This window comes from Carcharodon carcharias, chromosome 18 (genome assembly GCF_017639515.1).
Source record: "Carcharodon carcharias isolate sCarCar2 chromosome 18, sCarCar2.pri, whole genome shotgun sequence".
Taxonomy (NCBI): Eukaryota; Metazoa; Chordata; class Chondrichthyes; order Lamniformes; family Lamnidae; genus Carcharodon; species Carcharodon carcharias.
In genome coordinates, this window is record NC_054484.1 from 68,902,750 (window position 1) to 68,919,475 (window position 16,726).

At 41.4% G+C, this 16,726-nt stretch overlaps 1 protein-coding gene across 1 annotated transcript in view; it reads right to left on the bottom strand.

Annotated features, from left to right (window-relative positions):
* Window positions 1-16,726, bottom strand: part of rpgra (retinitis pigmentosa GTPase regulator a) — a 132,056-nt gene that overhangs the window by 39,318 nt on the left and 76,012 nt on the right. The window contains exons 14-15 of the mRNA XM_041211145.1: window positions 4,466-4,621; window positions 344-392 (exon numbers count right to left, since the gene is read on the bottom strand). Coding sequence (XP_041067079.1) covers window positions 344-392; window positions 4,466-4,621 — 205 coding nt within the window. The remainder of the gene's footprint in view (window positions 1-343; window positions 393-4,465; window positions 4,622-16,726) is intronic.

Genomic DNA, 16,726 nt, shown 5'->3' on the forward strand with positions numbered 1-16,726 from the left:
ACTGCGTAATTGCGATTGAATTTAATTGTAAAACATCAATGAAATAAAGAACAATAAAAAACATTTAATGTGCCAATAACTAAAATAGGCAATCAAGATATGGCTCGGGTAAGAATTATGTATTTGTCTGCTTAAAATGTGTTTTATTATGATGTTGAAAACAATTTTTTAAAAGTTGATTTATCAGATGGTTCTGAAATGTGTCATGAGACATATTTCCAAAATTAGTATTTGATTTGCAAAGAGTGACCTGTAGTTACAACAGTTGGTTAGCCTGAATTCAACAGTACAAAAGTTCTAATATTGTAACTATTGGTATAAAAGGTATATAATAAATACATACCTTGCTCATCTTCTTCAGATTCTGTTTTCTCACTATTAATTGATGTTACCTTGTAAAAAACCAGCAATAAAATAAAACACCATTATTTGTTTTCCAACCCGTCAGTAAAGATCTTAGTAAAATGAAAACGAGCGACGAGTGTAGGATAAATCATCTATGTATGATGGCAAATCAACACAGTATATCACTGAACCATGCCACTCAGGAAGATGCCAGGGTCTGGATTTTTTTTACTTGATTTACGGTGATGCCGGGGCCCAATTTAAGTGGGCTTAAGTGGGAAGTTTTTTAGGACTTGGCCTGCCATAGGAAGTGGCAATGATACACGGTTAGTGCTCCCATATATTATTAGACATGCTCCATAATGAAAAAAGTCACAAATGCCTCATGCAACATATTTTCCAACATTTGTGCCACAGCAAAAGCGAGGACAAGGATCAAAAGTTCATCCCTGGCATCCAGTATTAATGTGGGCTACAGACAAGCCATTTCAATTTTGAAGAATCAGGAAGAACTATGCAATTAATTCCCAGGCAATTGGGAATAGAGATAGCACAGAGTATAGCTCTTCTATCAAAAATATGAAAATTCTTCAACCAACAAAGAAGTTTCCTGCTATACTGTCTGAGGTCTGGCAAAGTCAATCTCAATGGCCTAGTCTTGGGAGAGGGAAATAATCCACCATTTTTCCTGTTCCCAATTATATAAACAAATTTCAACAACCCCAACAAACATTTACCTCAACCATGCACCCGACCCACTTTCTGCCGTACGTCAGCATCCAACCTAACTTCTCCAGCTTTTATCATTAACTCCATTGTTGCTCTCTCTCTCACTCTCTGTCTTTTTTCAACAGCAACCATGAATGCAGTGGGAAAGATCTCTCCTGGCATCCTCAACACCCGGCATAATTCTGAATATCTGTAATCTCATCACAGTGTTTCCACTGCCCCTTTAAATACTATTTGTATTTGCTGTGCCTCCATACATGTTCACAGATAACATGTGGTTAAGGGATCAATCACCTGGTGTCGCTTTTGAAGCAAAGCCTTGGTATCCTGTTTGACTGAGACTCCAACCCCATTCGCTCTCCATAACAAAGACTGCCTCCTTGATACTGCCTGCTTCCAACCCTACCTTAGCCCATCTGCTGCTGAAATTCTCATCTATGCCTCAGCTATCACTAAACTTGACTATTCCAATACTGTTATGGTCGGCTTCCCACCCTCCATCCTCTAAATTTCAGCTCATTCAAATCTCTTCTGCTTATATTCCATTCAGCATGTCCCTATAGACACTTAATTTGGCTCAGGCCAGCTCCCCCAACCCACTGCCAAGCTTAAAATTTAAAATTCTCATCTTCATGTTCAAATCGCTTCACTACCTCGTCTTCTCCATGGCGCAGGCTCAATGGGATGAATGGCCTTCTTCTGCATTGTACTATTCAATGATATCTGCAAGCTCCTGCTGACCCTGGCCTCTTATGCAATCCAGCTCTCTTTGTACCACCATGCCTTAATCTGCCTAGACACTAAACTCCAGAATTCCCTCTCCTCCACCACCTCTTCTCCTTTAAGATCCTCCTAAAACCAGCCCTTTGATCAAGTTTTTGTCACCCCTCCAAATCTCCACATCAACAGCTTGGTAATTTCCATTACACCTGCTTTACCTACTCCTATCTCCTATATTCTCTAACCTTATTTTATCTGCAGCCCTGCCATCTTTCCCACCTAACACAGGATTTTTCCTGCCCTCAATTGCTGCTTTGTTTCCTCCCTCCTTCTCTCCCCTTTCCTCTTATCTTCCTCCTCTCTCTGACTTCCAGTTTTACAATCCTCACTTGGCATAGGTCCTGCTAATCCCACTAACCCCACTCGATCTGAAAATTGTTTGTAGTCTTGATTTGCTACACTATGACAATATGATTAAAAGTCCTGTGTATTTGACACTCCTGCCAAAAAACTTGCTTTCAGTTGTCTTGTTTTGACTAACATTCATGATGGAGACTTCATATGTAAACATTTATAATGGGGAAAATGCTACTAAAGGTATGTCAACGCTTTCACAATAATTTAATCTTGTTCATCATGCTGTAGTTGCCCACCCTTGTTGACACTATGGCTTGAGTCACCCAGGTTCAACTGATATTTTGACATTTACCTCAATTTCTTTTCAATGCTGGTTAAGTTTTATTTTAATTTTATCCATACATTCATTTTAATTTTATGTATCCTGGCCTCACCTCAACTGATGATCTTTCTGATACATGCTGCTCACCACGATTTTTTCTTTATCCCCACCTTAGCATCTAACAGATAATTTTGTCTTTCCTCTGTGTTCGTTGTATATGGTGTCCCTCTTTCTCATTTCTTTTGTTCTGCTCCTTCTTAAATGTTATTTATCTGCAATATCTTTAGTTCTGGGAAAGGTTTACATCCAAAACTGCAACTGCCTTTTGCTCCTCTATCCACGTCATGGAAATATGCACGTGGTAGGAGGCTAGGAGTTATTCCATCAAAAATGCGTTTCCCATGGAAACCAACTATGCGATGTTTAAATCTGCAGCCATGTATAAGGATTTCCTTACACACCTAAATGTGCTCTAGGCCACGCTCAAACTCACTTTTGAGTGAAGCAGTCCCTTTCCTCGACACGCTGGTTGAGAATCCACTATCGGGTTCTCCACTACTGTCTACCACAAGCCTCTACCTTCAGCGGTCAATATACACATTGGGATTCATACAACTCTTCGTGCTTTTAAGATTGGCCTTATTGGCAATCTTGCAAATAGAGCCATAGCCATTTGCTTTCCATGCAAACTTAACACAGAAATAAAGTGCAACATAGCTATCCTGTGGGACAATGGCTATCCTGATCAGATCATTGTTTGCTGTGTATTATGCAAACCTACAAGTGGGCCATAGGCCTCTCCTTTCAGATCCAAAAAAATGCCTGTCTACCTCAAATTACTTTGGAAAGGCAAAGTATCTCAAAAATTTGAACAACAGATTAAGGAAGGAGTTTCACACTGCTACTACACAATTACTTAGCAATGGAGTTTTCCACAAAGAGGATTCTGCCTTCAGTCCAAAAAGTTATTCTGTCTGTCACATAACTGTGCAACTTCTTGTATGAATTTCAGCGCTGGTGCGAAGCCAGGTACATGGGTTGTAGGTCCCAATGACTGGCTGATCGAATCAAACAGCATGTTCCTTTGGTTGTTCTTAATAGGCAGAGTACAGATCGTACTCAACCAGACTGCACTTGCAAAACCCAAAACAAAATGTCTATTATCAGATGTGATTCTGTGATTGGCCATCAGGATTTCTACAATTCTATGTGCTAATAACCAATTTAAGGTAATCATGCTCATAGCGAGAGGTGGTGGTATTGTCACTGGACTAGTCTTCCAGGGACCCAGAATAATGCTCTGGGGACATGGGTTCAAATCCCATCATGGCAGATGGTGAAATTTGAATTCAATAAAAATCTGGAATTAAAAGTCCAATGATGTCCATGCAAACATGTCAATTGTTGTAAAAGCCATTTGGTTAGGGAAAGAAATCTGCCAGCCTTACCTGGTCTGGCCTACATGTGACTCCAGACCCACAGTAATGTGATTGACTCTTAAAAATGCCCTCTGAATGAGCGATGCCCACATCCCATGAACAAGTAAAAACGACTCATTTTCACTTGCTAGAAGTGAGACACATTCATAAAAAGGGACCTGTTCTCTGCAAACAAAAGGGATATGTTCAAGCCTTGTGCCTTTTTTGAATTACGAGTGAACTTGGGGAGCCTATATTTCCCAATTGCTTTCTCCATGGCAACGTCTCGGCCAGAGTCAACTTGCCAACCAATTCCTTTTCTCCAGTAGTATAAATTTTTGTGATCATTTGAAATTTGGCATTCTTGTGTTTGTCCTGATGAGTGCAAGATGAAAAACTTCAGCAACATGTCTCTCGTGTCAGCAATTTTTAAGTTCTATACTACCAAATGACTGTATTTTTAAAATTTAATAGTGCACAATCTGAAAACTTACAAAATCAAACAAGAGTAACAGGAGCTTCCCTGAACCAGCTAGCTGTTTGAAAGTTAGAGTAACAACACAAGATATCTAACCTGTTCACTTATGTCAATCTCTCTCTCATTAATAGATTCTTGTTCTTTTTTTGCTATTGTTGCACCATTATCCACCTCATCTACATTTTCATTCACTTCCGCTTTATCCTCCTCTTCATTCTCATCTTTAACCTCTTCATCTTGTAGAATTTCCTTCTGCAATATAGAAAAATAATCAATTTATCTCAATGTACTTAATATCCCCATTCAAAGGAAACTACAAGAAAATGACAGCTGAGTGTACATGCTGGAGTTAAATGTTTGAACAAAACTGTTAAACAAATAATAGTAATAGTATGTGTTAGCATTTATATAGGTCTTATTCTGGTAACATGATGCAAGGAATGATAATGTAAATCATTTCTGAAGTCCTGATCTGACACACATTAAGGCCAAGTATTATTTGAAGCATTATTATGAGAAATATCTCACACTACTTTGAATAACAAATAGGTATGGCATATATTCAGTCCTATGCTAATATGAGGCATTACTATGAACTTTTAAAAACATGGATGATTTTTTTTTTAATGTTGACAGAAAGTGGACACTCCCTTTGCCCTCTCCAGGCATTCAAAATTAGCTACTGGTAACAAAGCAAAGCTCTGTGCATAAGTTGAAGCACAAATGCCTGGAGGTCTGTTGCCATTTCACCCTCCTGGCAGTTTACCACCTATGCATCACAAATGGCAGACATTCGTAGCTGTGGCATTACTGCGCCTTATATATTTTACATATGGGTTGCACTTTTCCCTTCAGTATTATTACCTATGGGCATAAATAAACAATGTCTTCACTGTTGACAAACAGGAATAATTTCACTTATATGACATTTACAATCAAGTATTTCCCTCTTAGCATGTGGTTTATACATGTATCATGTCATTAATCTTTTTTAGATTTTGCAAGAATACTTAATATTGCTACACCAAAAGTTTTTAAAGATTTATTTCAACAATACTCAATCCATTTCCTGTTCATGTTAATTACTGTTGACAATATATTTCTATCAACATTTAAAAAATCTTTCCTAACATTCCATTTTTGTTTCTGCAATTAGGATTTATTCCACATATCATATCAAGTTAATTCTTCATATCTAAATCCTTAGAAATCCAATAAAACTTTTGGGGGATTGGAAGCGGGGAAGGACATTTCTGGACTATAGTCTTTTGGTTGGTAAATCAAATTTTAAATTGCAATTTGTGTCTCTAAGATAACAAACATCGCCACACCTCAAATGGTCTTTACTTCCAAAATAAGAATGTTTCAAAATTTAGAAATGTGAACAGTTATAATAGAAACAACTCCCAGACAGGGAAACTAATTCTCAAAACCTCTGCATCACCTCAAACATGTCCTCACTGAGCTTTTTACTCTACATGTTAAGCTACCACAAATATTCTGTCTCAAACAGCTAAACTGGAAAGCAATTCACCTTACAAGGGCTTCATAGTGTTAGGCTGGACTTTTTCCATCAAAGTCCACTGTTTAATAATGCCTTGTTTCTTTAATGGGTCTATCCACACGACACGCCAAGATTAATAAATAAAATCTATACAATAACTCCTTTAAGATAGTTTAGTTCTACTTTACAACTTTTGAATTATTAAAGTTTCCCTTTTCCCCCAAAACTGAAGGTAATTACGCTAAAATTTACTAATCTTTTGAAATTGCATACAGTGGCTATATCAAACCACTACGTCCAGGTGAGAACTGGCAGTAACAGAACAAACCTGTAATCAAACTAATAACCATGAAATGTTGTCCGACTGTACTGTCATCATGTTTTCAGATGAAAATCCAGATAGATAAATAATCTGGCTGTCACACATTTCAGTTAAAGGAATCACTCATGCTAAAGAACGAAAGTACGTTCATTGGTCTTGTGTAGATTAAGAAACACCTTGTGGCCCATACGCTAAGCTTGAAGTTAGTTATAGGAAATATTATATTGTACTTCTTGAAAGAAAGATACGTGAGTCACGTGTCACATGATAGGCAACCTATTTTTCATTAGCGCATAGGCAACTATCTACAGTTGTTAAACTTAGTAGTAGTTTTAAATAGATGAAGGACACAAGTAACATAAGAAAAAAGATAAAGATTATGAACTTGAACTTGGTACATGGTGCATCTGTTATTCGGATGTAAAATGGGTGCAACTATACCATTTCAGTAGTAGGATTGACTATGCCTGATCTTCTCGGGCATTGGTCCCACTGCTAAATTCATGGGGTCCACTTTTTAAACTCACTGGGAAGGCACCTAAACAGGTTAGGAACTTCGAAATTTGTAAATGAGGGACATAGTACCTGTTCTGGAATCCTTTTAGAATTTTTACTTCAATGATTGGAACAGGCCTGCTCTATTCAGGAATCTTCAGTGGCCTTGGAGGCTGCCAAACAGATCTGGACTGTGAAAAAAATTACTTTAAAAAAAAACTGAATCTAGTGGAACCAAAGAAGCTGGAGAGCTTCCTTTGACACGACAGGAGTTTTTAAAAAATATTCATTCACGGAATGTGGGCTTCGCTGGCTGGGTTAACATTTATTGCCCATCCCTAGTTGCCCTTGAAAAGATGGTGGTGAGCTGCCTTCTTGAACTGCTGCAGTCCATGTGGTATAGGTACACCCACAGTGCTGTTAGGGAGGGAGTTCCAGGATTTTGACCCAGTGACAGTGAAGGAACAGCAATATATTTCCGAGTCAGGATGGTGAGTAACATGGAGGGAAACTTCCGGGTAGTGGTTTTCCCATCTATCTGCTGCCCTTATTCTTTTAGATGGTAGTGGTCATGGGTTTGAAAGGTATTGTCTAAGGAGCATTGGTGAATTCTTGCAGTGCATCTTGCAGATGGTACACACTGCTGCTACTGTGCGAAGGTGGTGGAGGGAGTGAAAGTTTGTGGATGCGGTGCCAATCAAGTGGGCTGCTTTGTCCTGGATGGTGTCAAGCTTCTCGAGTGTTGTGGGAGCTGCACACATCCAAGTTATTCCCATTAACCCCATATCCAGCTGCAGCACCCCGCTGTAACTTACTCAAGAATTGCTGCAATTGAGGCCTTCATTCAGGTGGCTTTACTTCGTTTATCTATCTGGCGAAGGAAGATCAGTGCCAGCAGCTTGAAGCAAGTATGTTAATGAGGCTGAGGATCAATTTTTTTTTGCCTACAGGACGTAGGCATTGCTGGCAAGGTCAGCTTTTATTGCCCATCCTTAATTGCCCTTGAGAAGGTGGTGGTAAGCAGTCTTCTTGAACCGCTACAGACAATTTGATGTAGATACACTCAGAGTGCTACAAGGGAGTGAGTTCCAGGATTTTGACCCAGCTATAGTGAAAGAATGGTGACATAGTTCCAAGTGAGGATGATGTGTGACTTGGTGGGAACTTGCAGGTTGTGGTATTCCCATGTGCAGGCTGCCCTGGTTTTCCTAGGCTCTAGAGGCTGCAGGTTTGGAAAGTGCTGTTGAAGGAGCCTTGGCAAGTTGCTGCAGTGCATTTTGTAGATGGTACACACTGCTGCCACTGTGAACCATTGGTGGGAGTTATGAATTCTTAAGATGGTGCTTGGGATGCCAAACAAGCAAGCTGTTTTGTCTTCGATGGTGTTAAGCTTCTTGAGTGTTGTTGAAGCTGAACTCATCCAGGAAAGTGGGGAATATTCCATCACACTCCTGACTTGTGTTTGTAGATGGTGGACAGGCTTTGGGGAGTCAGGCAGTGAGATAATTGCTGTAGAATTTCCAGCCTTTGACCTGCTCTTGTAGACACGGTATTTATGAGGCTGCTCCAGTTAAGTTTCTGGTCAATTTTAATCCCTGGGATGCTGACAGTTGGGGTGCAAATATGATATTACCGTTGTATGCCAAGGGAAGATGGTTAGATTCCCTGTGTTGGAGATGGTCATTGCCTAATGCTTGTATGGTGTGAATATAACTTGCCACTTACCAGCCCCAGCCTGAAAGTTGGCCAGGTCTTGCTGCATGCAGGCACAGACTACTTCATTATCCGAGGAGGTACAAATGGTGTTGAACATTGTGCAATCATCAGAAAATATCCCTACTTCTATCCTTAAGATAGAGAGAAGGTCATTGATGAAGTAGCTGAAGATCATTGGACCTAGGACATCACCCTGAGGAACTCATGGGCTGCATCTGCTGCGCGTGTGCAGTTATACTGTTTTACTCCGTGACATCATTATGACCGATGGAGTAGGCAGCGGCTGGAAGCACTGATGCTCATCAAACAGCTAATAAAGTTAAAAATGATGCACCTTCTCTGAGTCAGTGAGGGAGAGGGAAGGGAATGGAGCTGGGAGGGAGGGAGGTGCTTCTGATCCTCTTAATGGCAGCTGCAATTCTGGATTACAACCTCCACATCCCACCTTTGGAGCTTCTTCTGGTTGGTTCTTATTCGGATCCTGAAATAATTTACCCTGTTTCTGAGCCCTGCAGCAGGTGAGCAGTCAGGGCACGGCCTTCCCACAGATTTTGAATCTCCCACTCAGGTACCTCTTTCCCTTAACCTGGGCCTGTCACCAGGAAGAAGCCCCAGAGCTGTAAGAGCGGGATATGGAGGTTGTAATCTGGAATTGCAGCTGTCACTGGATCAGAAGCCTCCCCTCCCTCCCCTTCCTGGTCTCTAGAAACTGCGGGGAGGCCGTGCCCACCTGGGGCTAAGAAACTGGGTGAACGGCTTCAGGATCTGAATAAGATCGGTATCTGCAGCCATCCTGCGTTGGCAGGAGACTGTGGTAGTTCCTGCAGCAACGTCCTGGGGCTCAGGTGATTGGCCTTCAACAACCACAACCATCTTCCTTTGAATTAGGTATGACTCCAGCTAGTGGGGGGTCTTCCTCTTGATTTCCACTGATATCAATTTTACTAGGGCTCCTTGATGCCACACTCAGTCAAATGCTACCTTGACGTCAAGGGCAGTCACTCTTACCACACCTTTGGAATTCAGCTCTTTGGACCATGTTTGGGTGGAACTCAAATTAAGCATTGGGAAGTTATGTTTTTTCATTCATGGGCGTTGCTAGCTAGCATTTATTGCCCATCCCGAATTGCCCTTGAGAAAGTGATGGCAAACTTCCTTCTTGAATTGCTGTAGTCCATGTGGTATCGGTACCCATGGTGCTGTTAGGGACAGAGTTCCAAGATTTTCCAGTGACAGTGAAGGAACAGTGATATGATTCCAAGTCAGGATGGTGAGGGGCTTGGAAGGCACCTTCTAGGTGGTGGCATTCCCACGCATCTGCTGCCCTTCTCCTTCTAGATGATAGCGGTCGTGGGTTTTGAAGGTGCTGTCACCTTGGTGAGTTACTGCAGTGCATCTTGTAGATGGTACACACTGCTGCCACTGTACATCGGTGGTGGAGGGATTGAATGGTTGTGGATGAGGTGTCAATCAAGTGGGGTGCTTTGTCCCTCATGGTGTTGAGCTTCTTGAGTGTTGTTGGAACTGCACTTATCCAGGCAAGTGGAGAGTATTCCATCACATTTCTGACTTGTATCTTGCAGATGGTGGACAGGTTTGGGGGGTGGGGGGTGGCATCAAGAGATGAGTTACTCACCACAGGATTCCTAGCCTCTGACCTGCTCTTATAGCCACAGTATTTATATGGCTGGTCCTGTTCAGCTTCTGGTCAATGGTAACCCCCCCAAGATGTTGATAGTAAGCGATTCAGTGATGATAATGCCATTGAATTTCAAGGGGTGATGGCTAGATTCTCTCTTGTTGAAGCTGGTCAGTGCCTGGCACTTAAGTGGCAAGTAACATTCACACTACACATCAGCCCAAGCCTGGATATTGCCCAGGTCTTGCTGCATTTGGACATGGGCTGCTTCAGTAACTGTGGAGTTGCTAACGGTGCTCCACATTGCGCAATCATCAGCGAACATTCCCACTTCTGACCTTATGATGGAAGGAAGGTCATTGAAACAGCTGAAGATGGTTGGATCTATGACACTACCCTGAGGAACTCCTACAGTGATGTACTGGAACTAAGATGATTGAGCTCCAACAACCACTATCATCTTCCTATGTGCTAATATGACTCCAACCAGTGGTGAGTTTTCCCTCGATTCCCAATCACTCCAGTTTTGCTAGGGCTTCTTGATGCCATACTCAGCCAAATGCTGCCTTGATGTCAAGGGCAGTCACACTCACCTCACCTATGGAGTTTAGAGATTCTGTCCATGTTCGAACCAAGGCTGGTCTTTGTTTGAGTAAGTGCAGCATCACAGTACTATCAACGACATCTTCCATCACTTCATTAATGATTGAGAGTAGACTGACAGAGAAAACTGGCTGGATTGGATTTGTCCTGCATGTTGTGGCCAGGACATGCCAGGGCAATTTTCCGCATCATTGGGTAGATGCTGGTGTTGTTGCTATACTGGAACAATTTGGTTAGGGGTATGACTAGCTCTGGAGCACAAGTATTCAGCACCAAAGCCAGGATACTGTCAGGGCCAATAGCCTTTGCTGTATCCAACTCAGCCTTTCCTTGATATTACATGGAATGAACTGATTTGGCTGTAGGCTGGTATCTCTGATGATGGGGATCTCAAAGGGGAGACCAAGATGGATCATCCACTTGATAGCTGCAAATGCTTCAGCCTTCTCCTTTGCACTCAAGTGCTGGCTCTGTCAACATTGAGGATGGGGATACGCATGGAGCCTTCTCCTCCAGTTAGTTGTTTAATTGTCCACCACCATTCTTTATATAGCTGGAATGCAGAGCTTTGATTTGATTTATTGGGTTTGGGAACACATCCACAAGAACACAAGAAATAGGGGCAGATGTAAACCATGTGGCCCATTAAGCCTGCTCCACCATTCAATATGATCATGGCTGATCTTGGGCTTCAACTCCATCTTCCTGCCCACTCCCCATATCCCTTAGTTCCCCAAGACACCAAAAAAACGTCTATCCCGGCTTTAAATGTATTCAATGATGGAGCATCCACAACTCTCTGGGGTAGAGAATTCCAAAGATTCACAACCCTTTGGGTGAAGTAATCTTTGCCTACAGCATGCTGCTTTCACTGTTAAGCATACTATGTTGTATTCATCAGTTTGGCACATAATTTTAGGTTCCCCTGGTGCTGCTCTTCTACAGTCTTCATTGAACTGGTGCTGGTCCCCTGACTTGAAGATAATTGTGCAGTGAGGGATATGCCGGCCTATGTGGTGGAACACAACTCTGCTGCTGCTGATGGCCCATAGCACCTCATGGATGCCCAGCTTTGAATTGCTAGAACTATTCTGAATCTATCCAATTTAACACAGTGTTAGTGTCACATAATACTGTGGAGTGTGTCCTCAGTGTGGAAATGGGGCTTTGTGTCTACAATCTCTGTACAGTGGTCACTCCTACCAATACTGTCATGGATAGATGCATATGAGACAGATAAGTTGATGAGGATGAGATCGAGTAGGTTTTTCCCTCAAGTTGGTTCTTTCATCGCCTATTGCAGGCCAGTCTGGAAGATGTGTTGTTCAGGACTTGGCCAACTCAGTCAGTAGTGGTGCTACTGAGCTACTCTCGACCATGGGCATTGGAGTCTCCCCACCCAGAGTACTTAAGGCATAGGTAGTAATCAGCAGGATGTTTCCTTGCTCACTCATAACATTAAGTGTAAATTATACATATTAATTATGTTTCTTTTTGTTAAAATGTTTACCCAATATGAGGTGACATGGATGACTGTGAAAGACATTTGTAATACAGTAACTAATGCCTGACTGAAATTCAGAATGGCGATTTACTGATATTTCATATAGATTATGGACAGTCTCAAAAAAATGCATTTCCATAGTGCCTTCCTTCAAGTTCATATCATTATTAATTTAGAGACCACCTATCGCAAAATTCAACGCTCCCATGTTTAAAAAGTGAGCATCTAGTGGAAATTGTTATAAAATATGCAGAAAACCCCAAGTGATCTCATTCCTTTGTAAAATTCCTCAAATGATCTCATAGTGATGAGAGTGATCTTGTCTTTGTTGAGGATCTTGTGACAGATGCCAGTAGGTGATATCAACAGCCGCAAGATTATTCCCTTCTGCCAAAACTTCATGAACCTGGAATTGAAGGGAAGGAGGCACCTGCCAAAACATTTGGCCCTGGGAATGTTTGTCAGAAACGTGACTAGCTCAGCACAATTAATCAGGTTTCTAAATGGTTTATGGTACTGCTCTCCAGATGTAAAGCACGACACAGTGCTGGCTGAGCTCCAGATTCAACGAGATGAACAGCATCCCAACCAATATCAAGCCCAATGTACACACAATGCTGGTCTGGGGTAACAACAACTTTGAAAAGGAGAAATTTTCAAGAAAGGGCACAGCTCAAAATACAAATGGCATAATTGTTCAAAGGGATGAGTCAGCCAGATCAAAACAACCAGAAGCGCCTGCCCTGAAGAAAACTAAAAAATAAATCCTACAACATCCCCCACAAGCATTGATTTGTAGAATGGAGGACACAGGACAGGTCCAAAGCAGTTTGATGAGGGAGCACAATAAGAGCTTGAAAATCATGCACATCCAAAAAAAGATGCACGCAGCTTGGGTAATGCATATTTCCTCAGCAAGTTGTCAGAAATGAATGATGATGTTTTGTATGGATAGAATAGTTTCAATACTCTGCTTCAGAGAACTTCATTCCCATAAAAGTCAAACATTGGCCACCTCCCAGTCATTGATACCAGCCCTACTGAGCTCAGTACAGTCTTGCAATGAAATGTTGATGTTGCAGGCAAAGTCAGACTGGATAAGATTGTCATAATAATGGACCAGGCAATTTGCATGAAGGCCCAGAGATTTGTTGGAGGAATGCTCTCTTCATGCAGAGGCTTGATATTTGCATGGTGGTGGGGGCATTTCACACTGCAATGGCATTTATAGCTTGCAATGGGAAAGGAATTGCAGATGTTGCTCTTCAAGACATCGTCATTTGATCTGAATTGGTTGTGACAGGTACTATCAATGGCGTTGTAAGCGGTCATCATTACAAAAGTAATGTTGCAGGTCTAAAGATTGTGCGAGTAGCCCTACAGGGATTAAGATGGCAGGATTACACTGACATTCTAACAGATGATGAGCAAGACCTGATTTATAGTCTAGCAGTTGAGCTTCAGACTGCCTTCCCCAATGATGACTTCGATAACATCCTCAACTCCGAGAGATTCCAGACATTCAGTGGCTGCTACAATTTTGCTAATAATATTAAAAACAGTACAACCTTTTCAGTTCTTGAGAAGTTACACCAAGATAGTAGAAGAATTTCTGCAATTTATGAGAGCAACCAGGGTAGCCAGCTGGGATCTTCATCTTTCAAGAGTTCGCTCCATGCTACCATGGTTCTTCGGTTATGGTCGAATCAACCATGCCAAGTATCTTCCAGCATATTAGTTTGAGATGTGCAGCTTGAAAGAAAGTCCTGCTGATGCAGAGTTACAAGCATGACAACTTGTTGCCCAGAGACAAGAGGAGTATGGCTTCTCTGAGTCTGCATGTGATCAAGGCACTGAACAGATGGCCAACCTTGACACCAAGACAAAGAGATGTTTGACAGGATTTACTCTCAATAAGTGAGTTGTACAAAGATGGCCTTTGTCACAGCATGAAAGGGCTTCTATAAGCAGAAACTGCCAAGGAATGGCTGGTCACAGAATCTCAATGAGATCCCGCATTAGCTTGGACAAGGCAAGAAGGAAGCATGATGAAAACGAATGTGTGGAATGTCATGGACATCATTCAAAATACAGTTAATCCTTTTGATACTTACTTGGAGACAAGTCAGTTGTATTACATCACACCACGCCAAGTTTCACCAGCACCTGTAGTCAAGGACCTTAGAGGTTAATGGCTCATGCGATGAAAAGGGAGAGGAAGCATTCATGGCTTGTTGTCAGAAGCGACTACAATACTAAAATGTCAGCTTTCATGATCCTGTCAAGAAAATGAAACTGAAGACTTTCAAGTACACAGGAAAATGTACAGTAACCAAAGTAAAGGATAGGGAGGTTGCGCTGAGTGCAGATCAAAAACTTATTTGCCAAACCATTAGTTTTTAGAGACTGAGAAAAGTGGACATTGATGAGATGCTGTTTCATACATTGGGAATCTTACCCTTGCCTCTAGCCAATCATGATGGATCTCTCATCAAGACAAACAAAGCAAAGCTCTTGCACTTTCTTAAGGGGTAAGTCAACACACCCTCTTCCATTGGTGTGATCCCATGTGGTACAACATCGGTATGGGATGCTATGGCATTGATTCAAGTCATGTAACCACAATCAATATTTGGGTTTGCTGACCAAGTACTGAGGGTTCTTGTGAGACAAGTGAACATGGATAAGTCAAGAGTGATATACTTTGTTTCAGACAGATACAAGACCAACAGCATCAAGAATGGTGAAAAGGGATGGAGGTCAGTTGAAAGAAGAGAAATCACCAGAATTTTCTATCCTGAACAGAAAATCCCAAAGCAGTGGACAAAATTTCTGTGTTGCAGTGACAACAATGAAAGTCTACACCAGTTCCTCTATGGAATATGGTGCCAGTCTGCAAGAGAGATCATTGATGACATAACACTCTTTGTTGGACAAGGTAGTGAGTGCCATGTTCTTCATCAGAATGACAAAAGAGATCTGGCAGTGTACCAATCCCAGCACTGTTCTCCAACCAAGGAGAAGCTGACAGACGACCACTGCTTCACAAGTGCTTTTGCAGTCAGATCCAATACACATGTTGTCATAATTAGTCCTGACACTGATGTCTTTGTACAGTACTTGGCACTCTGCAAGGGCACTGATGCTAAGCTCTACTTTTGCATAAAAAGAGGAACCAACATGCATATATTGATGCTCATCGCATCTTTATCACTTCGGTACAGATGTCTGTTCTGCTCTCATTGGGTTTCACGGTTTTTCAGGATGTGATTCAGTGAATAATCTGTATGGAATGGGGAAGGTGAAATAAGTGAAAGTCTTGATTGCCAGCATAGAGCACCATGCAACATTTGAGAAGTTAGGGACATCATTTGCTGTTTTGCAATCTCTATGTAAAGAACTAGAGGCATACACTTGTGAAATCTATGGGCAAGTTGGATAGAGAGATGTAAACCAGGCCAGATGTCAAATGTTCAGCACTGGAAGTTATGTAGAGAAGTGTTTGCCACCAAACAAAGATTCATTATACAAGCTTAATACAGCGTGCCAATTACTAGTCTGCAATACACAAGCGACGTCTTCATAACATGCTAGAAATTCCATCTCCAAAGGACCATGGGAAATTATGTACTTGTCATTGACTGGACGACACTTTCTTCAGCACTAGCAGGAGTAATGGAGCTTGCACATTGCTCATGCAAAATGAGATAGGTGTGCACAAGGATTGTGCTCTTGTCTTCTCAGCAAACTACCTTGCACCAACACCTGCTCACATGTAGATTGTGAGAATGCCACACGTTTGCCTGAGAATTCTAGGGCTCAGGAAGTAGATACCCTCGATTCTGATGATTCATAGATATGCAAATATTAGGAAAAGTAAGTAAGTAATAATGAATGAGAAAAAAAATAATGGGGAAAGATACCCTACCCCCAACCCAACCTCTGCTACCAGTCTCTACCTCCCTCTCATTTATGACCGAAGGACTATTTACAGCTAAATGGGCGAATATGGGTACGTTAGAAGATAAATGAGTGCAAGTGTCCTTCGGAAGTTTAAATAATGTTGCATGGGATAAATGGTTGCTATGGTAGATTTCTTCTTTAGAAACAGATATACACAAATCTAAATTATTTTGCGTAAGTGCACCATAAGATAATTCCGCATCTCAGATGTCCTCAGTGATACTTCCTTGGGCCATTACTTTACACCACCCATGTTCAAAGTTTAGCAGTAGTGGTGATAAGTCACCACTGCTAGCAAAATGAAAGTCCGTAGAATTTTCATGTTTTTCACTCTTTTGACAATTTCTCAGTAACTCAATTTTTTGCAGTTTTTTGATACATACTTCAAACATATTTACACTGGTTCGAGGTACTTCCCAGATAGGGACTATGGAACACAAAATCTAGACAAGAAAATGGGCTTCGGCCAACGGTCTAATACACTGCCTGCTACATAGTTAGAATAAATAATCCTATATATTTCAATACAAGGCCCTGGAGTGGCATTAAATGAAAGAACTAAACAGTTATTCGCATTTAATTTTAACTGGATTACACCACTGGCAGCTGCC